The sequence below is a fragment of the Mirounga leonina genome, unplaced genomic scaffold (genome assembly GCF_011800145.1).
Source record: "Mirounga leonina isolate KUSES-001 unplaced genomic scaffold, KU_Mleo_1.0 Mir_93, whole genome shotgun sequence".
Lineage (NCBI taxonomy): Eukaryota > Metazoa > Chordata > Mammalia > Carnivora > Phocidae > Mirounga > Mirounga leonina.
In genome coordinates, this window is record NW_023270854.1 from 51,814,882 (window position 1) to 51,840,163 (window position 25,282).

A 25,282-nucleotide genomic window follows, 5' to 3' on the forward strand; every position below is an offset into this window, starting at 1 on the left:
TTGACATGATAGTAATGTTTATATCTAGCTCCATGTTCTGGCAGAAGATATTGAAAGACAGTATTACTGGGGAAGTGACATGTAATATAATTTTTAGTTTGAGTCCTGGGACTATGTGTATTTTACTTAAAATATCTGCAGTATGTCGCACTATGGAGGTGAACAGGGCAGCACACACTGTATAGAAATATGTAACTTATTTTTAAGTCAATGCACAATGTTTGCTGCGATTTTTAATAAATTTTGTAGACCATTAAAATAAGACATTTGCTCAGTTGTGGTTTATCTTTTTCTCTTTGTCAGATTTTTTTGCTATGGTTTTTGTCTTTGTGCTTATTACATATGTAGTTAAAATTTTGATCCATTAACTGACAAATGTACTGCCTGCCTCATAGTACTCACTTTTGTTTATCCAAGGTCAATGATATTTAGAGGATAATGGGAGCTAAGTAGGATGATGAGCTAATACATCAGTAGTAGCACTAAAGATTCTTTTTATAAAGTCTTATTTGGTTCTTGTCACAACTTTATGCAGTTATGTAATGTGTAGTCATGTGGATTAGGATTAAACAATTTATCTAAGATTACTTGGAGTTTGCAGTATTAATATATATGATATCTTCCTTAACCGCCTTAAAACCAAATTTTGGTTTTTTAAAACCAACCTTAATACCACCTTTAAAACCAAATTTTGTTTCTCATTTTTGTATATTAGATCCAAATCTTAATCTTAGACTTTTAGTTTCATTTTGTATTTCTAAAATAGTCACTTAGATTTTTTCACTTTAGCATTAGTCATTACAAGAGATAAAAAACAAAGATTGAAAATATTTTTCAAAAACTGTATTTTGGGTATTATTACAAATTGATGCAGTTTTGTTTGTTTTTGTTTTTAATTTTAGGCCAAGTCGAAGAAGCAAAATTAAAAGAGGCTCAGTTGCAAAATGAATTAAAGACACATAATATTGACATTCCTACAACACAACAGGTACAGTTTCCATGTATATGTGAAAAATTTTTTTAATTAAATTCTAGTCTATAATTTTTTTATCATTTTTTTATTTACAGTGTTATGGGCACTCTTGGGGGGTTCTAAGACATGTGGATTATAGTCTAGCCACTTACTAGACATTAGAAGGGGCTAACAAAATGATAGAATACTTTTTTAAAAAATATGAATAATAAGTATTTATTATAGTTTATAATAGCAAAAGATCAGAAACAAAAACATGGTTAAATAAATTATGATATAATCACATAATGGAATAAAGGCCAAACATTATTTTAAATGTTTTAAATATTTCCGTGTTTCAATTATTTGTAAACGTTTCAGTGATTCACTTTCATGCAACTACTCATTGAACATTTACTTTGTAGTTAGTGCTGTGCTAATCCAGGCTATCTTAGAGAACAAGGGATAGCTTTATACATATTGAAATGGAATGATCTATGCAGTTTTAGGTGAAAAGATAAAGGTGAGTTTAAGGATAGTTAGAACGTATGTCCCTATATGTGGAAAAATATGTATGTTCATAGATGTTAATACATGTGTATATATTAAGAGGTTGGTGTTATTATCCCTATTTTACAAATAAGAAAACAGACTTGAGAATATGGCAAAATCTGATGAGAGAACCAGTAGGGATGTAACTATGATTTTAATTTAAAATTATCTGACCCCAAATCACAGGGACTTTCCGATACAGCATGTTTTTTTTTTATTATGTTAATCACCATACATTACATCATTAGTTTTTGATGTAGTGTTCCATGATTCACTGTTTGTGCATAACACCCAGTGCTCCATGCAGAATGTGCCCTCTTTAATACCCATCACCAGGCTAACACATCCTCCCACTCCCTCCCCTCTAGAACCCTCAGATTGTTTTTCAGAGTCCATCGTCTCTCATGGTTCGTCTCCCCCTCCAATTTCCCCCCCTCATTCTTCCCCTCCTGCTATCTTCTTTTTTTTTTGCCTTACCATATATTGCATTATTTGTTTCATTTTTTTTTTTTGCCTTACCATATATTGCATTATTTGTTTCAGAGGTACAGATCTGTGATTCAACAGTCTTGCACAATTCACAGCGCTCACCATAGCACATATCCTCCCCAATGTCTATCACCCAGCCACCCCATCCCTCCCACCCACACCCCCACTCCAGCAACCCTCAGTTTGTTTCCTACAATTAAGAATTCCTCAGTGAGGTCATATGATACATGTCTTTCACTGATTGACTTATTTCACTCAGCATAACACCCTCCAGTTCCATCCACGTCGTTGCAAATGACAAGATCTCATTCCTTTTGATGGCTGCGTAATATTCCATTGTATATATATACCACATCTTCTTTATCCATTCATCTGTCGATGGACATCTTGGCTCTTTCCACAGTTTGGCTATTGTGGACATTGCTGCTATAAGCATCGGGGTGCATGTACGCCTTCGGATCCCTACATTTGTACCTTTGGGGTAAATACCCAGTAGTGCAGTTGCTGGATCATATGGTAGCTCTATTTTCAACTTTTTGAGGAACCTCCATACTGTTTTCCAGAGTGGTTGCACGAGCTTGCATTCCCACCAACAGTGTAGGAGGGTTCCCCTTTCTCTGCATCCCCGCCAACATCTGTCGTTTCCTGACTTGTTAATTTTAGCCATTCTGACCTCATTGAGGTTTTGATTTGGATTTCCCTGATGCCATGCGATGTTGAGCACTTTTTCATGTGTCTGTTGGCCATTTGGATGTCTTCTTTGGAAAAATGTCTGTTCATGTCTTCTGCCCATTTCTTGATTGGATCATTTGTTCTTTGGGTGTTGAGTTTGATAAGTTCTTTATAGATTTTGGATACTAGCCCTTTATCTGATTTGTCATTTGCAAATATCTTCTCCCATTCTGTCTGTTGTCTTTTGGTTTTGTTGACTGTTTCCTTAGCTGTGCAAAAGCTTTTTATCTTGATGAAGTCCCAATAGTTCATTTTTGCCCTTGCTTCCCTTGCCTTTGGCAATGTTTCTAGGAAGAAGTTGCTGAGGATAAGGTCGAAGAGGTTGCTGCCTGTGTTCTCCTTTAGGATTTTGATGGACTCCTGTCTCACATTTAGGTCTTTCATCCATTTTGAGTCTATTTTTGTGTGTGGTGTAAGGAAATGGTCCAGTTTCATTCTTCTGCATGTGGCTAATTTTCCCAACACCATTTGTTGACGAGACTTTTTCCATTGGACATTCTTTTCTGCTTTGTCAAAGATTAGTTGACCATAGAGTTGAGGGTCCATTTCTGGGCTCTCTATTCTGTTCCATTGATCTATGTGTCTGTTTTTGTGCCAGTACCATACTGTCTTGATGATGACAGCTTTGTAATAGAGCTGGAAGTCCAGAATTGTGATGCCACCAGCTTTGCTTTTCTTTTCCAACACTCCTCTGGCTATTTGGGGGTCTTTTCTGGTTCCATACAAATTTTAGGATTATTTGTTCCATTTCTTTGAAAAAAGTGGATGGTATTTTGATGGGGATTGCATTGAATGTGTAGATTGCTCTAGGTAGCTTTGACATCTTCACAATATTTGTTCTTCCAGTCCATGAGCATGGAACGTTTTTCCATTTCTTTGTGTCTTCCTCAATTTCTTTCATGAGTATTTTATAGTTTTCTGAGTACAGATCCTTTGCCTCTTTGGTTAGATTTATTCCTAGGTATCATATGGTTTTGGGTGCAATTGTAAATGGGATCGACTCCTTAATTTCTCTTTCTTCTGTCTTGTTGGTGAATAGGAATGCCACTGATTTCTGTGCATTGATTTTATATCCTGCCACTTTACTGAATTCCTGTATGAGTTTTAGCAGTTTTGGGTTTTCCACGTAAAGTATCATATTATCTGCAAAGCCTGAGAGTTTGACTTCTTCTTTGCCGATTTGGATGCCTTTTATTTCCGTTTGTTGTCTGATTGCTGTGGCTAGGACTTCTAGTACTATCTAGAATAGCAGTGGTGATAGTGGACATCCCTGCCGTGTTCCTGACCTTAGGGGGAAAGCTCTCAGTTTTTCCCCATGGAGAATGATATTCGCTGTGGGTTTTTCATAGATGGCTTTCATGATATTGAGGTATGTACCCTCTCTCTCTATACTCTGAAGAGTTTTGATCAAGAAAGGATGTTGTACTTTGTCAAATAACTTTTTCTGCATCTGTTGAGAGGATCATATGATTCTTGTTCTTTCTTTTTTAATGTATCACGTTGATTGATTTCCAAATGTTGAACCAACCTTGCAGCCCAGGGATAAATCCCACTTGGTCATGGTGAATAATCTTTTTAATGTACTGTTGGATCCTGTTGGCTAGTATTTTGGTGAGAATTTTTGCATCCATGTTTATCAAGGATATTGATCTGTAATTCTCCTTTTTGATGGAGTCTTTGTCTGGTTTGGGGATCAAGGTAATGGTGGCCTCATAAAACGAGTTTGGAAGTTTTCCTTCCATTTCTATTTTTTGGAACAGTTTCAGAAGAATAGGTATTAATTCTTCTTGAAATGTTTGGTAGAATTCCCCTGGGAAGCCATCTGGCCCTGGGCTTTTGTTTTTTGGGAGATTTTTGATGACTGCTTCAATATCCTTAGTGGTTATAGGTCTGTTCAGGTTTTCTATTCCTGGTTCGGTTTTGGTAGTTGATACATCTCTAGGAATGCATCCATTTCTTCCAGGTTATCTAATTTGCTGGCATAGAGTTGCTCATAATATGTTCTTATGATTGTTTGTATTTCTTTGGTGTTGTTTGTGATCTCTCCTCTTTCATTCATGATTTTGTTGATTTGGGTCCTTTCTCTGTTCTTTTTGATAAGTCTGGCCAGGGGTTTATCAATCTTGTTAATTTTTTCAAAGAACCAGCTCCTAGTTTTGTTGATCTGTTCTACTGTTCTTTTGGTTTCTATTTCATGGATTTCTGCTCTGATCTTTATGATTTCTCTTCTCCTGCTGGGTTTAGGCTTTATTTGCTGTTTTTTCTCTAGCTCCTTTAGGTGTAGGGTTAGGTTGTGTATTTGAGACCTTTCTTATTTCTTGAGAAAGGCTTGTATTGCTATCTACTTTCTTCTTAGGACTGCCTTTGCTGCATCCCAAAGATTTTGAACAGTTGTATTTTCATTTTCATTGGTTTCCATGTATTTTTTTAATTCTTCTTTAATTTCCTGGTTGACCATTCATTCTTTAGTAGGATGCTCTTTAGCCTCCATTTATTTGAGTTCTTTCCAACTTTCCTCATGTGATTGAGTTCTAGTTTCAATGCATTGTGGTCTGAAAATGGGCAGGGAATGATCCCAGTCTTTTGGTACCAGTACCAACCTGATTTGTGACCTAGGAGGTGATCTATTCTGGAGAATGTTCCATGGGCACTAAAGAAGAATGTGTATTCTGTTACTTTGGGATGGAATGTTCTGAATATGTCTGTGAAGTCCATTTGGTCCAGTGTGTCATTTAAAGTCTTTATTTCCTTGTTGATCTTTTGCTTAGATGATCTGTCCATTTCAGTGAGGGGGTTGTTAAAGTCCCCCACTATTATTGTATTGTTGTCAATGTGTTTCTTGGGTTTTGTTATTAATTGGCTGCTCCCATGTTAGGGGCATAGGTATTTACTATTGTTAGATCTTCTTGTTGGATAGACCCTTTTAGTAGGATAGACCCTTTAAGTAGGATATAGTGTCCTTCCTCATCTCTTATTACAGTCTTTGGTTTAAAATCTAATTTGTCTGATAAAAGGATTGCCACCCCAGCTTTCTTTTGATGTCCATTAGCATGGTAAATGGTTTTCCACCCCCTCACTTTCAATCTGGGGGTGTCTTTGGGTCTAAAATGAGTCTCTTGCAGACGGCATATCGATGGGTCCTGTTTTTTAATCCAATCTGATAGTCTTTGTCTTTTGATTGGGGCATTTAGCCCATGTACATTCAGGGTAACTATTGAAAGATAGGAATTTAGTGCCATTGTATTGCCTGTAAGGTGACTGTTACCGTATATTGTCTGTGTTCCTTTCTGGTCTATGTTGCTTTTAGGCTCTCTCTTTGCTTAGAGGACCCCTTTCAAGATTTCCTGTAGGGCTGGTTTTGTGTTTGCAAATTCCTTTAGTTTTTGTTTGTCCTGGAAGCTTTTTATCTCTCCTTCTATTTTCAATGACGTCTAGCTGGATATAGTATTCTTGGCTGCATATTTTTCTCTTTTAGTGCTCTGAAGATATCTTGCCAGTCCTTTCTGGCCTGCCAGGTCTCTGTGGATAGGTCTGTTGCCAATCTAATGTTTCTATCCTTGTAGGTTACATATCTCTTCTCCTGAGCTGCTTTCAGGATTTTCTCTTTGTCTATGAGACTCGTAAGTTTTACTATTAGATGTCGGGGTGTGACCTATTTTTATTGATTTTGAGAGGGGTTCTCTGTGCTTCCTGGATTTTGATGCCTGTTTCCTTCCCCAAATTAGGGAAGTTCTCTGCTATAATTTGCTCCATTTTACCTTCTGCCCCTCTCTCTCTTTCTTCTTCTTCTGGGATCCCAATTATTCTAATGTTGTTTCGTCTTATGGTATCGCTTATCTCTCGAATTCTGCCCTCGTGATCCAGTAGTTGTTTATCTCTCTTTTTCTCAGCTTCTTTATTTTCCATCATTTGGTCTTCTATATCACTGATTCTTTATTCTGCCTCATTTATCCCAGCAGTTAGAGCCCCCATATTTGATTGCACCTCATTAATAGCCTTTTTTATTTCGACTTGGTTAGATTTTAGTTCTTTTATTTCTCCAGAAAGGGTTTCTCTAGTATCTTCCATGCTTTTTTCAAGCCCATCCAGTATCTTTAAATTGATGATTCTGAACTCTAGATCTGACATCGTACTAATGTCCTTGAGTAGGTCCCTGGCAGTCGGTACTACCTCTTGTTCTTTTTGTTGAGGTGATTTTTTCCGTCTTGTCATTTTGTGCAGAGGAGAATAGATTAATGAGAGAACAGAATGCTAACAGGGTAACAACGTGCCAGAAAATACACTCTAAACAAATCAGAAAAGACCTGAAGCCGGGGAAAAAGAAAGGGAAAGAAAGAAAAAAAGAAGAAAAAGAAAAAGATAAAAACAAGCAAAAACAGAACAAAACAAAAAAAAAAAACAGAATATGATCAAATATGATCAGGCTGGTGCATAGATCAATGCCACACACTATAGATTTGGGGTGTATTTTGGTCTGTTAGAAGAAAGTGCCTCCCAAAATTTTAAAGAAAGAAAAACTTACATATGTACAAAAATAAGGGTTGATATGAAGGGATGGAATATGACTGTAAAGATGAAAATTATAAAAAATTTTATAAAAGGAATTGATAAGTTGTTTGAAAAAAGAAGATTAAAAAAAAATGTGATCAGGCAGGAGAGTAGAGCAAAGCCACACACTAGAGATTTAGGGTATATTTTGATCTGTTAGAAGAAAGTGTATCTCAAAATTTTAAAGAGAGAACAACTTATATATATATGCCAAAAATAAGGGTAACTACTATGAAGGGATAGAATATGACTCTAAAAATGAAAAATAAAAATATTTTTTAAAAGGATTGATAAGATGTTGGTTGAAAAAGGGAAAAAGAAAAATTCAAAAAAAAAATTAACTTTGAAAGACTGAAGAATCATGGTAAAAAAGCCATGGATTCTATGTGCAGTATTTCCCTAGCGCTGGAGTTCTGCTGTTGTCATTGATGGGTAAACTTGGTCTTGGCTGGCTGTTCTTGCTGATCTTCTGGGGGAGGGGCCTGTTGCCATGGTTCCCAAATGTCTTTGCTGGAGGCGGAATTGCCCCACCCTTGCTGGTCCGGGCTAAGTAATGTGCTCGGGTTTGCTCTCGGGAACTTTTGTTCCCTGTAAGCTTTCAGTACAGCTTTGGAGGACGAGAGTGAGAATGACGGCCTCCCAGTCTCCACCCTGGAGGAGAGGAGAACTCGGGGCCCCACTCCTCAGTGAGCCCCCAGAGAAAAGCAGTCAGTCACTCCTGTCTCCCCAGTCTCTGGCCGCACTCCGTGCTCACCTAGCCTATGACCGAGCATTTCTATCTCTGGCACCCGACTCGGCGTGGAGTCTCCAAACCCAGCAGATCCCTGCGGTGCGCTTCCACGCCACTCCTCCCAGGGGAGGAAGGAGAGTCTCCCTGGATCTGCCACTTGTTGGGTCCCTGCTGGAGGAGCAGTGGCCCGACTGTGCCGCGGGTCATGGTTTATGGCAACCCCGAGCTGAGACCCGCACCTGGGCTCCGTCTCTGCAGCCAGCTTGCCCTCTCTGACACCTGGGAGCTCTGCCGCACTCAGGCACCCCCGGTCTTCCTGTGACCCTGAGGTTCCTGAGACCACACTGTCCCTCGAGGGTTCTACCCTCCGCTTAGCCACTGGAGTGATGTCCCTCAGCGGAGCTGACTTCTAAAAGTTCTGATTTTGTGCTCCGCTGCTCTATCACTTGCCAGAAGTGGCCGACAGAGGCCCCCTCCACCGCTGTCTATCCTCCCGAATATCACCTCGGATTCACTTCTCCGCACGTCCTACCTTCCAGAAAGTGGTTGCTTTTCTGTTCAGAGAGTTGTTGCTGTTCTTTTCTTTGATCTCCTGTTGAGTTTGTAGGTGTTCAGAATGGTTTGATCCCTATCCAGCTGAATTCCTGGGACCAGACGAAATCCAGGTCTCCTACTTCTCTGCCAAGTTTCTTCTCCGCCCCCGATAGAATACTTTTTTCAAAGAAATTACAGTTTGTGTTTCTAATGTAATGACCCCAATATAAGTGAAATTTATAATATGTCAATTTGAGAACTATATTGAAGGGGCCTCATAAGTTATAACCAGTATATGTGGTGGCAAAGAAAATGAGAGAAAGTGACAATTTTTTTTTCTTTTTTTTTTTATTCTTATGTTAATCCCCATACATTACATCATCAGTTCTAGATGAAGTGTTCCATGATTCATTGTTTGTGCACAACACCTAGTGCTCCATGCAGAATGTGCCCTCCTCAATACCCACCACCAGGCTAAGACAATATTTTTTTTAAACTTACGTTTTTTTATGTGTATAGCTCAGTTGCAAAGAGAAGTCCTATTGTGGGTTGTGTATTTCCTAACTATCAAGGTAAAGTCAGTGAGGTGAAAGCTTTACATTACTATAACGTAATGCCTGTTTAATAACTTTATGTTCTTGAGTTGTCCAAATTGTTGATTTTTCTCTGCTATCATTATGGCTGTCTAGTACAGGAGTAATTGGCCTTGTAGTTAATTTTTCTTTACAAATTACAGATGCCACATATTGAAGCACTTTTGAAAAGAAAGTTATCAGAACAGGAAGAACTGAGGAAAAAACCTAGAAGATCATGTACTCTTCCAAACTATACTAAAGGCAGTGGAGATGTTTTGGGAAAGGTTTGTGTTTAAGCCTATTAAGAGGCAGTACATTTTATTATGTTGTTTTGTTTAAAATGTGTTAAAGTGACATTATAATAATAGTGTCAGTTTCTTTGTACTTTTTCGTTTTTTCCCATAAATTACTTGTTCTCGTTACCATAATAGGGATTTGGCAGAATTTAAAACTGAAATGCATAATTCCGTAATTCTTATTTACTATTGAGGGCTGTCGCAGAAATTAGCATGTTTCAGTCCAAGGCTTGTTATCTGCTTATAGATGCTTTCATGTTATATGACTTAATAGGTAGCCAAGACCTTTCCATGTGACTCAAACTTCAGTGAGACAACAAAAGAAAAAGTTTAGAATTTTGTTGAGTCTAATATTGTTAGAAAGTGAATTCTGGGATTTAAGCTCCTAGAACTTAAGAAAAAACAACGATAAACAAAAAACTTCATGCATATTTACTGCCAAAAGAGTGCCATTCTTTCTTCTTTAATTCTTTGCCTCTTTGGTCTTCCCTTTTGTCAAATGAAATGTATTTTCATTTTTATCTTATGATTATTCAGTCTTGAACATTCTATTTTATAGAAAGTGTTTCTTTATTTTTTAAAGATTTTATTTATTTGACAGAGACACAGCGAAAGAGGGAACACAAGCAGGGGGAGTGGGAGAGGGAGAAGCAGGCTTCCCGCAGAGCAGGGAGCCTGATGCGGGGCTCGATCCCAGGATCCAGGGATCATGACCTGAGCCAAAGGCAGACGCTTAAGGGCTGAGCCACCCGGGCACCCCTCTATTTTTTTTTTTTTTTTTTTAAAGATTTTATTTACCTACTTGACATAGAGATAGCAAGCATGAGCAGAGGGAGGGGGAGAGGGAGAAGCAGGCTCCCCGCTGATCAGGGAGCCCAATGCGGGGCTTGATCCCAGAGTCCTAGGATCATGACCTGAGCTGAAGGCAAACTCTTAACCAACTGAGCCACCCTAGAAAGTGTTTCTTATAGGTGTCCTCAGCACCTTCAGTTTTTGATGATACTAAGATTTGTGGTATTATATGTATATGTGTTTTACTTGCTAAACTTTTCCATTTAATATGCATCTCCCCTTTCTGCTTTTACCTCTGTTTTAAAATTGAGGAAACTGAAACTGAGGTACAGAAAGATTTAAAAAAACTTGTTCAAGGTTACATAACAAGCGGGTAAATGGCAGAGCACAGACTCAAGCGCAGGCAGTCTGATTCCAAAATCTGATTGTTAAATCACTGTTCTTTATGCCTGTGTACATACTACTTTTACAACCACTGTATGAGTTTTTTATAGTGTTTCTAGTTTTTGCATGAGGATATTGAAATTCAGAGAACTTAATTGTCAATATATAGTTAGTAAGGGGCAGAACTTAGATGTAAACCAAGGTTTCCCTGACTCCAAAATCCATTTTAGTTTCTTTATAAGTGGTTTCCTAACATCACAAGCCAACTACACAGTGAAAATAGAGGGTAATGGTTACTCCAAAAGTGTGTAACCATGTTTAATAGTGAAACCATGTTGCATTATTATTTAAACCCCAAATATGAAAATTGAAAAATTAAGGTGTAAATTTATAAGTTGGAAAACAAGATTCTGATTTATAATTTTTAAAATTGTTATTCCTCAGAACCAATTTAAAGAATTTACAGAAAGAAGCTGTCTTTATAGAAGAAGCAGTCCTATGATTTAAGCATATAGATAACTATAGTTAGCCTGCTTTTAGGTACTGACATTCCACATTCAATGGTTATTTGATACAAAATTCTTAATAGGTAAGATTTTATCAAAGCATAAAATAAATTTTAGCAGAAGAAATATATTTTAAAATCTTCCATTTTAATATTTCTCATACCTAAAAAATCTGGGGGAAACCTTTGAAGTCTCATTTTATGTAGGCTCTCCTCTGTCCTCTCAGAATATGAGCCCTCTCCTAACCATCAAGAGAAAGTTTTCCACTCCCTTCAAATCATGCTTAATCTTCATTGATACTTCTTTAAAAAAATTCTTCCTGGTATTTATTCTAACTAGAATAAATAATTGTGGAATGTAGAAGGGACAAGAGGAGAATTTCACCTAGACTTTATAATGTGTTTTGTGTTTATTTTTATAATTGTGAATACCTCAGTTAACTTGGATGTTTTAGTCTTGCCCTCCTTAATTCCAAATACCTTGAAATTCCATCTGTATTTCTTTCGTTTAAGTGCTATTCATCTCCTATCCCTGAGGAAAAATTCATAACATCCATGAAAAATGGCTAGGGTAGGCTCAAAAAAGCTGAAAAAGTAGTTAAAGCTTGAATGAACAGAACATTGTATATGGTACACAAGTAAAAATATTGAGCTCATGTCTCCTTTCGGAAAAGAAAATATTGTATATATACTTTGTATCACCTGAAAGTTTAAGGAGAAAGTGTAATGTTGAGCCTTCCACTCATAGCTTTACTTAGATATAATTACCCCATGGGCCGCCTGGATGGCTCAGTTGGTTAGGCATCCGACTCTTGATTTCAGCTCAGGTCTTGATCTGGGGGTTGTGAGATAGAGCCCATGTTGGGCTCAGTGGGAAGTCTGCTTGGGATTCTCTCTTTCCTTCCACCTCCTCCCCCCATGCGCTCTCTCTCTCTCTCAAAATAAATATGTTTTTTAAAAAATTACCCCATTTATAAGATTAGAGTACTTGTGAACAACCACAAAAGGGATCCCTGTCTTAGCACTTGTGGTCACACGTAGAATGAGATCACTCACTTTGATTTGCCTCTTCTAATACTTCCTCTGTTTGCTGGAACATGTTTTTCTTTTTTTTTTTTTTTAAAGATTTTATTTATTTATTTGAGAGAGAGAATGAGAGAGAGAGAGCAGGAGAGGGGGGAGGGTCAGAGGGAGAAGCAGACTCCCTGCCGAGCAGGGAGCCCGATGCAGGACTCGATCCTGGGACTCCAGGATCATGACCTGAGCCGAAGGCAGTCGCTTAACCAACTGAGCCACCCAGGCGCCCCTGGAACATGTTTTTCATCTTCATTTACATGTAGTAGTTTCTTTGTTTGTCTCTCTTCTTATCTTTATTCCACTAACAAAGCATTGGAATACAAGAGTAGACATTGTGATGTTTCCAACAGTGACACATTTTCATCGCTAGGGCAGGTTTTTGCAGCCTGGTCAGTTAAGAATAAAGGATAGACAGTTCAGGAGGAAAGGAGAATGTTTTGTGGACCATTTGTTTTTGTGTGTGTGTGGCAGTTTTAAGTTAATAGTTTTTAAAATCAGTACTTTTTAATGGAAACAACTTGACCAACAATCTGTCACAGAATTTTGAGACCCATTAAAACAAAAGTTTGATGAGAAAAAAAAAAAAAGAGTAAAGGATAGATGTGACTATACCAGTGTAGTGAATGAGCTTTTGAAATTGGCCTCAAAATTTCAATCTTGTTAGATTTTGAGCAAGAATGCTTGTGACTAAAGTATTTGTAAGTAGGAGAGGGGCTACTTACCCTAAGTTCCAGTGTGTTCTTATAAGCAGAAGAAATGATTCTTATTTGTGATGTTTAGATTTGTTTTTGAAAGAAATACTATAATATTGGAGTAAGATATCTACTTAGAAAGGTATGATATGTAACTATATTTTTAATTGAATCTTAATCTTCATCTATTGTATGTGTATATTATTTAAATGTATTTTATGATTACTTTATCAATTAAGACATCTCAATAGTAGAGCTATCAACTGTGAAAAATGTACATCATCAATTAGCTGATAACATTCTAAGTATTTTTACTTGCTCATTTCCAAAATTTATAGGAGTTTAATTTGTAGATGAGTTTTTCCAAAATTTAATAGCAGAATAGATATTTAATATTCAAATCAGTAAGTTTTTGTAGCTTGAGAATTTTTTGTTAATTCATGTGAGTATTTCAGAAAAGGTTTTGCTGTTTAGATGTGGGCTTTTAAAATACTTAATAGCAAATTTTTATACATTTAAAAGTTTTTTACTTGATTTTTAAAAATGGCTTATAGATTGCACACCTGGCACAAATTGAAGATGATAGAGCTGCAATGGTCATTTCTTGGCATCTGGCAAGTGACATGGACTGTGTTGTCACCCTGACCACTGATGCTGCACGTCGTATCTATGATGAAACTCAAGGTCGTCAGCAGGTGTTGCCCCTGGATTCTATTTATAAGAAGACTCTTCCAGATTGGAAAAGGTTAGAAAAAAAGTGGGAGTAATGACTTTTTCTGAAATATCTTCTTCTTTTTTTAAAAAATTTATTTTTTATTACATTCAGTTAGCCACTATATAGTACGTCATTAGTTCTTGATGTAGTGTTCAGTGATTCGTTAGTAGAGCACCCAGTGCTCATCACAACACGTGCCCTTCTTAATACCCATCACCTGGTTACCCCGTCCCCCCACCCCCCTCCCTTCTGTAACCCTCAGTTTGTTTCCCGGAGTCCAGAGTCTCTCATGGTTTGTCTCCCTCTCTGATTTCTTCCCATTCAGTTTTCCCTCCCTTTCATTCTATTGCTTATGTTCCACGTATGAGTGAAACCATATGATAATTGTCTTTCTCTGCTTGACTTATTTCACTTGGCATAATTCCCTCCAGTTCCATCCACGTCAATGCAAATGGTGTGTATTCATCCTTTCTGATGGCTAATATTCCATTGTATATATATACCACATCTTCTTTATCCATTCATCTGTTGAAGGGCATCTCGGCTCCTTCCACAGTTTGGCTATTGTGGACATTGCTGCTACGAACACTGGGGGACATGTGCCCCTTCTTTTCACTACATCTGTATCTTTGGGATAAGTACCCAGTAGTACAATTGCTGGGTCATAGGGTAATTCTATTTTCAACATCTTGAGGAACCTCCATACTGTTTTCCAGAGTGGCTGTACCAACTTGCATTCCCACCAACAGTGTAAGAGGGTTCCCCTTTCTCCACATCCTCGCCGACATTTGTTTCCTGTTTTGTTAATTTTTGCCATTCTAACTGTTGTAAGGTGGTATCTCATTGTGGTTTTGATTTGTATTTCCCTGATGACTAGTGATGTTGAGCATTTTTTCCTGTGTCTGGTAGCCATTTGTATGTCTTCTGTTAACAAAGTGCTTAATTTTAAAATGGTTTCTATAAAAGATGCCAAAAACAAACTGAGCAGTGACTCAAATTATCTAGATTATTTTTATTTTCGTTACAAATGTGTATTCTTCATTAAGGTGGGTATTGCAGTGTATTTACTCATATATGCTGGCCATGTTTAATTTGCCAAGTAAATGTTATTTGTATATAAGTTACACAGGCACGTACAAACCCAAAGCAAATTTTTGGCTTTTACAATAGAAAGGATGTCAATATCATTGATGAAATATGAAACTCTTTTATTTGGAGTAAGTGTATAGATGTACGTGTTTTGTCCTGTTTATGTCCTGTGAAGATAAGCAGTCATTATTTAGGTAGAGAAAGTCTCTGTTGTAACTGCCAGTAGCGAAGTTGAAATGTAAGAGACTATCTAGTTAGAATGTTTTATTATTTTAATATAAATCTGGTTTCTTTAATTCCTCATTTACTTTTTAAAACATTTTTAGGGAATAACCATGCAAACCAATCAGGCATTTTTTATCTAAATTTAGAAATATTTTATGTGTAGTCTGATTTTGACCTTAAAAGACTGAAAGGAAATAGTAACAAAACAAAAAAGATAAAATGTAGAACAGTATTGATAATTTTCTCAGATTCCTAAATAGAGCTTTACAGTTGGGTAGGAATAGGGACTTAAGGAGAATAAGAACTCTAATATATTAAAGAGTCTACTGTATTATTAAACTAACATGTATTTCATTTTGTAATCTAAAAATAGTTTGAGGAAACAACCAGAATTTGAACTCGAATCTGTCTGCTTCTAAAATCTCCCACTCTGCTACTGCTCAGTACCCATTTTAAACAACATGGGAAAACCAGTCAGATCATAATTCCTGTGTTCATTAAGGGTAATACTTTTGGTGTGAATAATTTTTCCCTTTAGGAGGGCTTCTTTTATCAGCAGAATCCATTAAAACCAAGTTAAAAATCTTTGATTTAGGGAAAGTATGGATTTGGTATTTAGTGCTAATGTTTGCACTGGAAACTAGTTATCCTCTCTGTTCCTGGTATTGTGGCTCTTACTGGGATTGAGTTACCTAGCTCCTAGACCCACCCCTACCCTCCAGCACTCCTACTTTCAAGAAGATGTGCGAAAAGCTCTGCCACGTGGAAGGGAGAGGTCCTGACACACTAGTCAGCCTCCACCTCTTGAATCCCATTGTTGTCTCTGGCTTCAGTTGTCATTCTGTACTCTGTGGGAAGGGACACAGAGCCAGAGTACCTGATCTACCTCCCTCACATGGATCTCTGTCTTGGGCCTTGCCTCTTTCCCTGTCCATCCTAGGGTCACTCTCCACATGAGATAGTCATTTTATTGGCATCCCCATTTAGGGCCAGCTTTAGAGGCTGCTTTTTCCCTTGTCAGACTCAACAGCAATTAGTTTATATTGATTTTAGTAGAACAGATAAAACTAAGTAGGTATTCTTATATAGTAAATATTCTCATTTCTAAGGAAATTTAGTAGTGTCACTTGTGGATGGGGAATTGATTTAAATGATCGCAATAATGATAAGCAATATATACATATGTTTTTTATATTTTTTTAATTAAAAATACATACTTGTTTTAATATATTTTTTAAATTTCTTTTCATTCAGACCTCTACCTCATTACCGAAATGGAAGATTGTATTTTAAACCCATTGGAGATCCAGTCTTTGCCCGAGATTTGTTAACATTTCCAGATAATGTAGAACATTGTGAAACAGGTAAAGGAAATTATGGTGGCTTTTTAATACAGATGCTACACTTATGATCCAGATATACAAATTACTGGTTATGGAAATTTATGTTCTTATTTATTTTATAAGTTATAGTTTTATTGATATTTTAATCTCTTTTTTCTTGTTAAAGTGTTGAAATAAAATTCTAACGTTACCATTCTTTCTAAGAAAATTTTGTAATGTGTTAATATTTTAATATGACCAAAGAAGATGTCATAATTTTTAAAATTTATTGAATTTTTTAGTATTTGGTATGCTGTTAGGAGACACCATTATTTTGGATAATTTGGATGCTGCCAATCATTATAGAAAAGAGGTATGTATTTGAATTTTTTTTAATTTGTAGCTCTAATTTTAATGTGTATTTTTAAAGTTTAACATATTTTTAAAGTTTAAAAGCCCTATTAGAAATAATTTTATGATAATATTCAGATGGCTAACCTTGTCAAACCAATTTAAATCCTACAAATTGATAAGCAATATAAAATTGGGCACAATATGTGAATGTATGGGCCAAGAAATTCAAATGAGACATGTTTTTGGGATTTGAAATTGTCTAAAACTCAAGGCCAGTATCTACTCTTGACAATGGTATTGGAAAAAGTATTCTCAGATAATGTTGTGGAAATGTAATTTGGTGTAACTCTTATTTATTAGTTGTTAGGGCTGCTGTGACAAAGTGCCAGAGACTAAGTAGCTTAAACAATAGAAATTGATGGCCTCACAGTTCCAGAGGCTTGAAATCCAAATTCAAGGTGTGGGCAGGGTTGATTCTTTATGAGGGCTGTGAGGCAAGGATTTATCCCAGGCCTCTCTCCTTGGTTTGTGGATGGTCATCTTCTCCCTGTGTCTGTTCACATCTATGCCTGTTTGTGTCCCCTTCTTACAAAGATACCACTCGTTAGGTTAGGGCCTAACGTTAGGACCTCATTTTAACTTGATTACTTCTGTAAAGACACTATCTTTAAGTAAGGTCATATTCAGAGGAACTGAGGGGTTAGGACTTCAACATAGGAATTTTGAGGGATAAAATTCAACCCGTAACACCTTTGAAGGGCAGTTTGCAATATAAATGTTTCAGTTATCCATTGCTACCTGGCAAACACTGCAAAAGTTACTGGCATTAAACAATAACAACATACTAGTTCTCAGGTCTCTGTGGGTGTCTCCAAGTAATGTTAGCTAGTTGCAGTGTTGGCTGGTTACACTTGGGATGTGGGAGCTCCAAAGTGCCTCACTCACACAGCTGGTGGTTGGTACTGGTTACTTGTTGGGAATTCAGCTGCGTCTGGCACTGTCTTCTGAGGTTACTGTTCTCACACACATCCTCTCCCCAGGGTGCTGTGAATAATGCCTAAGAGAATCTAGGAAGCAGTGCCTTAAATCTGAGGTCTTAACAAAGAGACATCCTTGACTTCATTTTGACTCTTAGGATCATTTTACTGGCTGGGCAGTGGGTTTTATCTTAGTTCTGAGGCTCTCCATTTCTTTTTCAAGAGCATTGTGGTTACTGAACAGGCTGGAGATGAAAATCACCCCACACATCCGGACTAGAAATATTTCCTCAAAATTATTTTTATTTCCTTATTTCCTTTATTATTATTAATTTCCTTGAAGTCAGTTCCTACTCTTTATCTCCCACTCATACTGACAGTTGATAATGGCTGCTGGCTAGGCACTAAGTTGGAGCTGTAAGCTGACAGTCTTGGATCTCTCCATGTGAGTCTCTACTTGTAACTGCTCAGGCTTTTTCAAATGGCATCTGGGTTTTAAGAAGGGGTGTTCCAAGCAGTTAAGACAGAAGCTGCAGGTCTCTCAAGTCCCAGCCGCGGAAAGTACATTTCATAGGTCAGTCGGGCCACTCCAGATCCGAGGAATACGTGGAGAGGTGGGAATAGACTCTCTCTTCCCCATGGGAGAAGGAGCAAAGAATTTGCAGCCATCTCTATACCATCACCATGTATTGAAATAATTTATGTGACAGACACACTGCCACAAGTGTGTAAAGATATGTTGTAAGAATATCAGAGTATTAAAAGAATTTATAATGGGTAACTTTGGAAACAGTCTTAAATGTCCATCATTTAGGATTGGACAACTCCATTATAGTAATTTATACAGTAGAGTATATGTTGCTGTTAAAAAGAGTATAATAAATTTCCGTGTCCTAACAAGGAAGGTGTACAAAATACATTTTGTTGAAAAGTTGCAAAATTATGTATAAGATGATGCCTTTTAAAAAAATATAAGCTTGTGGTGGGGAGGAGATGGGCAAAATGGGTGAAAAAGAGTGGGAGATACACACTTGCAGTTGTGGAATGAATAAATCATGGGAATAAAAGACACAGCATAGGAAATACAGTCAATTATACTATGATAATGATATATGGCGACGGATAGTAGCTACACTTGTGGTGAGCATAGTATAACCTATGGAGATGTGGAATCACTATGTTGTATACCAGAAACTAATGAAACATTGTGTGTCACCTATAAAATTTTTAATTTAAAAATATATGAGTTTTTATGTACTTTAAACAAACTGGAAGAATATGTTGTATACTCTTGGATATACTTAGGGTTATCACTTCTGTATTACTTATAAAAAAAATCTCTGAAGGAGGGCCTTTCAGAGGGCTGTTCTAGAGATTGAATAAAATAATACATATAAAGCATTAAGCAGAGAGCCTGGAATATGGTAAAATTTCAGTAAAGGAAAGTTCTCTTTGTATCTGAGATCCAGGGGTCTTGAATTCTTTAATACACAACAAGTATAACATTTAATAAGTATAGTATTAGGAGCTTAGAATTACCAGGTGATAAACATGTTGAAAAACATTATAGGCTTGCAAATTACTGTAACTGAAAATTAGTAAGAATGTTTGCGGTTATGTAAGAGGAGACAGAGGCCAGTTTAAAATATGAGCCAGTATCTATAAATAGTGTATTCTAGAATCATGGATACCTTAGAGATAATATATCCTCACTTTCCAAGTGAGAAACTTCAAGCTCAAAACAAATAATGGATCGGTACCAAATCACACCAACTTATGGTGGAACTAGAACTGTCAGAGAAGTTTTTCTTTGGAGGCACTTAAGAAGAAATAAATGTGCCCTGATTTAGGAGAGCTTAATTAGTGAGATTACTGAAAATTATACAACTAATTGAGGAATAGTATTTGGCATCTTCATGAATGTTTCCGTGGGAACCTAATAACGGCTGTAATATACGATACCAGAAAACAGTTGTCGATGGAGAAGCTACTGTATTCTGGTAGTGACTGGCATATTTCTATGTCCTGAATTATGGAGTAGAAACCATACCCATTAAGTGTCATGACAACATGGAATCTATTAGGAGAAGATGAAAAACTTACTAGTGAGGATAGAATTAACAAATTGGATAATAACTAGAAGATTCTACTTAGTTCAGTCAATATTTGGACACTTGACTGAGACACAGTGATGCTGTTTCATGTTGAACAACTGGCTCTCTGGTGAGTGGGGTGATGGGACCTTGATTTGTAGCTTTTGCCCATGGTGTAAGTCCTCATCACAGCTGATTTCCAGTGCCTATGTGCAGCCATTGAATGAGGTGTTCAGGAGAGTTGGCTCTCATGACCCAGTAAATGCTGGCTCCAGCACACTATCAGGCACAGTACTAGGCTCTGAGGGTTATACAGAGATGGACTAGACAACGCAGAGGAAATTCATGTAGAGATGAGCTAAAAGGCTATTTCTGGCTATATATCATTATGATATGTATCTTAATATTTGAACTGGCAAAAAGGTAAGGTTTCTAAGTGATGGTAGAACTCAGAGAGGTAAGTAGAACACGAAAGCCAGGTTTTGCTTAGAGGACAGTTGTCAAACTAATTGAAATTGATCATCAGTTTTCATTTCTTTGAGGGCTCAGAAGGTAGGAGATAAAACCCAGGGCTTTAACCAGAGTGGGGAATCTGATAAAAGATCCCTTTCCCAATAAACTGGATCCCCTAAAGGGCTAAACTTTAGTGTAAGTTGAACAAAAAACCTGCCATTTCCATTTCAACTCCCAAGTGCCTCTGGAGACTGCAAGAAAATTACCTCTCTTGAATGTTGGCACTAGGTAGAAAAGGAAAAAAAAAATCAAACTCTTTTCCTAGAGCATTCATCAGTATCAGTAAATTGGCCTTTGTTTGCAACCTACATTCATAGTACTTGGGTGGTCTGAAAAATTTCAAGGTAAACATTTGGTTTCACATGGTCCTAGACTGGTAGTGTCCTTAGATATGTGATTGGAGGAAACACAGATTATCTCTGGAAGAATTCACCTTTATTATCTTAGACCTAAAATAATTTCCATATTGAACATAAGAGCAAATATTTTTAAGTATGTTTATATAATTCAAGAAAAGTGTTGAAAATTAGAAAAGAGCAAGTTTACTTGAAAAGATAAATAGAGCTTCTAAAACTAGAAAATATACATTAAAAAAAAAATAAGATGCTCTCTGGGAAGGTTAAATAGCTTAAGAGAGAATTCGTGAATTGGAAGGTAGATCAGAACAATTGTCCAGACTGCAGCCCAGAGAGAGGGAAAGTAAGAAAAGGAGGTGGTTAAGAGTCCTGAAGGACAGAATGTGAAAATCTCAAATACAAAATAGAAGTCTAATCAAAGTGCCAGAGTGGAGGGAGAAAAGGATCATAAGGCAGTATCTGAAGAATCTAATAGGTGAAAACTTTTTAGAATTGATGAAAAGACACCAATCCATAGCTTTAAAAAAGAAATGTAGGGGCACCTGGATGGCTTAGGCAGTTAAGTTGCCAACTCTTGATTTCAGCTCAGGTCATGATCTCAGGGCTCATGGGATCGAGCCCCACATCGGGCTCCACAGTCAGCATGGAGTCTGCTTGAGGATTCTCTCCCTCGGTTCCTCCCCGCCCTCGTTCACTCTCGCACTCTCTCTAAAATAAATGAATAAATCTCTTTTAAAAATAAATAAGAATGTAATAGAGTATATGTGACAAAAGGCTGGTACAGTATTTGTTCCTCATAATTCGTGTAGCAAATACTGATTGCTTTGCTTCCTAAGTTTAGAATCAAGTCTTGTAATTCCACCAGTTAAGTACTTTTCTAAAGCTTTTCTGAGAAAAGGCTTTCATGGTATCCCCTTGTAACATTGTTTTTGGTAGTGTTTGTTAGTGTTTTCTCTTCCTAAATACTTCATATTTATACTGCTTCAACCTGTCAACTCCTCAGTTTATTTTACTCCCCTTAGTCCCCACAGCACTTTTGAATAGGTATTCCTGGAGCTGAAGAACTTTTGCTCACTCACTGAATTTGCAAAAGCTATTACCTTTTTTGTCCTAATTGAGTGCTTAGAGGGTTAGAACCATAAGATTGAAGGATACTTTGAAGGTTGAAACTGTCCATTAAAGTAATATTCGCAGAATTGTTGTAGAAGGGAGCCAAACTCTCCTTTTTATTGGAGGCATGTAACTCATATTGTCAGTCTGTTAACAAGAGAATGGACAAGTCTGTAAATTAATTTGAGTATGTATGTTATTTAAGATGGTATTAAATCCTTAAAAACATTGCCTGAGTCTTGATAAATGGATAGTACATGACTCCAGTTTGTATTTTTAATGTTCACTTTTAGAAAACATGTAAATCCAAACCAAAACTAAAAAAGTAAAGATGTGATTGTTTGTAGTAAAACAAAATTATAGTAAAACAAAAAGATTGATTTCACCAAAGAGTTCACCACAGATTTTTTCAAATAGGCATCTTACTGCATTTAAATTTTCTTTTTAAGATTTTTTTTATTTTTAAGTAATCTCTATACCCAACATGGGGCTCAAACTTAGAACTGCGAGATCAGGAGTCCCATGCTTTACTGACTGAGCTAGCCAGGACCCCCTGCATTTAAATTTTTTAAAAAGTATCCACTTCAATGGGAAACCATTTGTAAAAGTACCTCTGAAATTATATTAAAAGAATAAATACTAGTCATGATTTTATTACATTTTTTCATTTACTACTGTTACTTTTTCATTTCTAAAAATAAAATTTAATATTTTTTAAAATTCAGAGACTAACCCCAATATTAGATTGATTAGGTATTTTTACATATTAAATTATGTTCTTCAGTCATTTAATGTATGTGTTCTATTTCATTGTGTGGGTGTATCCTAATTTATGTAACTTGTTGAGACTTGCAACATTCATAGCTTTTATTAAAACAGTGTTTTAGTGCACATTGTTCACATCTGTGATTTTTCTTCAGAATAAATTCTTAGAAGTGAATTGCTGGGCCATGCAAAACATTAAGCTTTTTAATACTTACTACATTTCCTTTGGGATGTGCTGTCCCAGAATAGATTAGTACAAGAAGACCTTTCTCCCTAGCTCTCCCAACTTTCAGTGTGGTGTGTGTTAACATTTTGAGTAGTGAAAAGATCTTACTTGAATTCCACTTCTCTCATTTTACATTTTATTTTTGTCTGTTTCCTAGACTTTTTTTGAAAGACCATTCTTAAAGATCATGAAATAGTAAATCCAATGTCTTTCTTTTATTCTCTAACTTTTCTGAAGCGTCTAATTCTTCACTAACCCTTCCTACTTCCCATTCCATGACTTAGGCTTTACTACATAATTCTAGTCCTCCCAAATCTGACATTACTAGCTCTTTTTCTTCCCATAGTTGAAATTATAGTATTATCCTCTAAAGATTCAGCCCTGTGCTTTTCCATCTGTATTCTTCAGCCTCGTATTCTCTTTTTGCTTTCCTTTGGTCATCTGGAAAACTTGTATCTAACAGAAGGAAACTGAGATCGTGATGCTGCGTTGATACTGCTGTGGTTTTCAGAGCATGGAGCTCTCCGGCTTCTCTCTTCCTTCCTCTTATCAATTAAGCCATCAGTTTGACTGTTTCCTTTTGCATCGTCACTATTCCAGTTTAGGCTGACACTTAAGTAACCTAATTCATCTCGCTGCCTCTGGGTTTTTACCCCAGTTCATCTTATATTTCACTAGCTTATTTTGTGAAAATACTAGCATGATCATGTCATTTCTAATCTCAGAACCCTTAAGTGATTTCCCCTTTCTTAGAACAACTGAGATACATTTTATAGGCTCACTAATCAATATTCATTTGCTTACAATAGGTTGTTAAAATTACACACTGTCCTACACTGCTCACCAGAGATGGAGATCGCATTCGAAGTAACGGAAAGTTTGGGGGCCTTCAGAATAAAGCTCCTCCAATGGATAAACTTCGGGGAATGGTATTTGGAGCTCCAATACCAAAACAGTGCCTGGTCTTAGGGGAACAAATAGGTAGGTTGAATAACTAATTAAATAACAATTTCTCATTTGATTTCAGGCCTTTGTCTGGGGCTTGTGTATTGATACTCTAACATGAAAAATTAACCAGTAAAAATATGAATACAATGTTTTTGTCCAGTACTTTCAACTTTCTTATATCAGGTAGTTTTGAATTATATAGAAGGTAGGTTTTCCTTCTTTTTCATTCTTCTTATCTTGAAATAAAAAAACTGTCCTTATTGAATAGATTAGTATTTCATCACATCATCATATTCTTTTTATATTAAAATTGTAACTATCTAGATTACAACTAAACTTTAATTTTATGCATGACATGACCTCGTTCCCCCATTTTCCCTTCTGCAGGCCTGTCCCCTTGTTTCTAGGCAGCCAATATAATTGCCTCTCCATCTATGCTCTGAAGTGCATATACGTTACAGTAGGTCCCCTACAGGCTATAACTTAAGAGTCTGTTTGCTCTTACTTTTATATAGTTCTAATATACTTGGGTATCTACTTTTGTAGCAAGAAAGTAGTTTGTTGTCATTGTTAACTTTAAAAAATTTTTTGACTACTCTAAGCACCTCTTAAAAGTAGAATCATACAGTATTTGTCCTTTTGTGACTGGCTTATTTCACTGGGCATAATGGCATATGTCAGAATTTCCTTTCTTTTTAGGCTGAATAATATTCTCTTGTATCTGTGTATCATATTTTCTTAACTTTTATTAAAGTATAGTATACATAGAGAAAAGAGTACAGTATATAAAGAGCTTGGTAGATTTTCACAAAATAAGCACTGCCCCTGTATTAAGGAATAGAACATGATCGACCCTGCAGAAAGTCTCTCATGCACTCTTCCAGTCCCTGCCCAATCCCCTCTTGAAAGCATAACTTCCTTGACTTAAAACAGCATGTCTGTTTTCATACCTTATGTAAATGGAATCATGCAATGCATACTTTTTTGTATATCTGACTTTGTTCATGCAACACTGTGTATATAGTTGTTCATTTTCATGGCAGGATAATATTCCATCGTATAAATATACTGTAGTTTATTTCTTTATTCTACTGTTTAAGGAACTTGGATTGTGTTCGGCTTGGGATTATTACTTCAGCCACCAGCAATATTTAAAGTAATAGTTGGGAAAGATGTTGAAAGAAGGTTGTTTTGTGTTCTTTTATGATATGGTCAGTCAGTTGCAGCTGTTAAGAGGAGACCCAGGAGAGAGGCTCAGAAAAACAAAGTGTAGTATACTTACAGGTCTTAGAGACAGGAGGCATACCACACCACTCAGGGCCACATGGAAAAAAAACGAATGTGGTGAGGAGGCAGAAGATAAGAGCAAGGAGAGTGCTTAGGCCATAGCCTTTATTGAGGTTTCCATAGGAAAGGCAAGGCATGACAGGCAAACAGTTTAGGATTGACTAGTTTGAATAATTTCAGTGGGCTTTGGGCTTATAGGTATGGGCTCTAGGCAAAGGATGATGTTTAAGACAAGGGAATACTGCTTCTTGGGGTGCACAAGCCAGATAGAAGACGTTTGGCTCTGGATTGGTTAGTTTGCAAACCTTTCTTGCATATCATGGGATTGGTTGCAGAGAAAAAGCAATTTTAAACTAGACTATCACCACAAAAATTGTCTACTATTGATTGGCTAGCCCCATAAGGGGCAGCCTTTACCCAGCCAGAAAGGTTTTAAGATGTCAA

The 25,282-nt window shown here is 36.7% G+C and overlaps 1 protein-coding gene across 3 annotated transcripts in view; it reads left to right on the top strand.

The window, feature by feature from the left end:
- The window catches only part of SMCHD1 (structural maintenance of chromosomes flexible hinge domain containing 1), a 141,362-nt gene that overhangs the window by 98,046 nt on the left and 18,034 nt on the right, over positions 1-25,282 (top strand). For all 3 annotated transcript variants that reach the window (XR_004677641.1, XM_034996034.1, XM_034996035.1), the window contains 6 exons: positions 903-988; positions 9,274-9,396; positions 13,413-13,603; positions 16,142-16,251; positions 16,512-16,582; positions 23,413-23,584. Coding sequence is in view for 2 of the 3 variants with exons in the window: in XM_034996034.1 (XP_034851925.1) it covers positions 903-988; positions 9,274-9,396; positions 13,413-13,603; positions 16,142-16,251; positions 16,512-16,582; positions 23,413-23,584 (753 nt within the window). In the remaining variant the exon portion in view is untranslated. The remainder of the gene's footprint in view (positions 1-902; positions 989-9,273; positions 9,397-13,412; positions 13,604-16,141; positions 16,252-16,511; positions 16,583-23,412; positions 23,585-25,282) is intronic.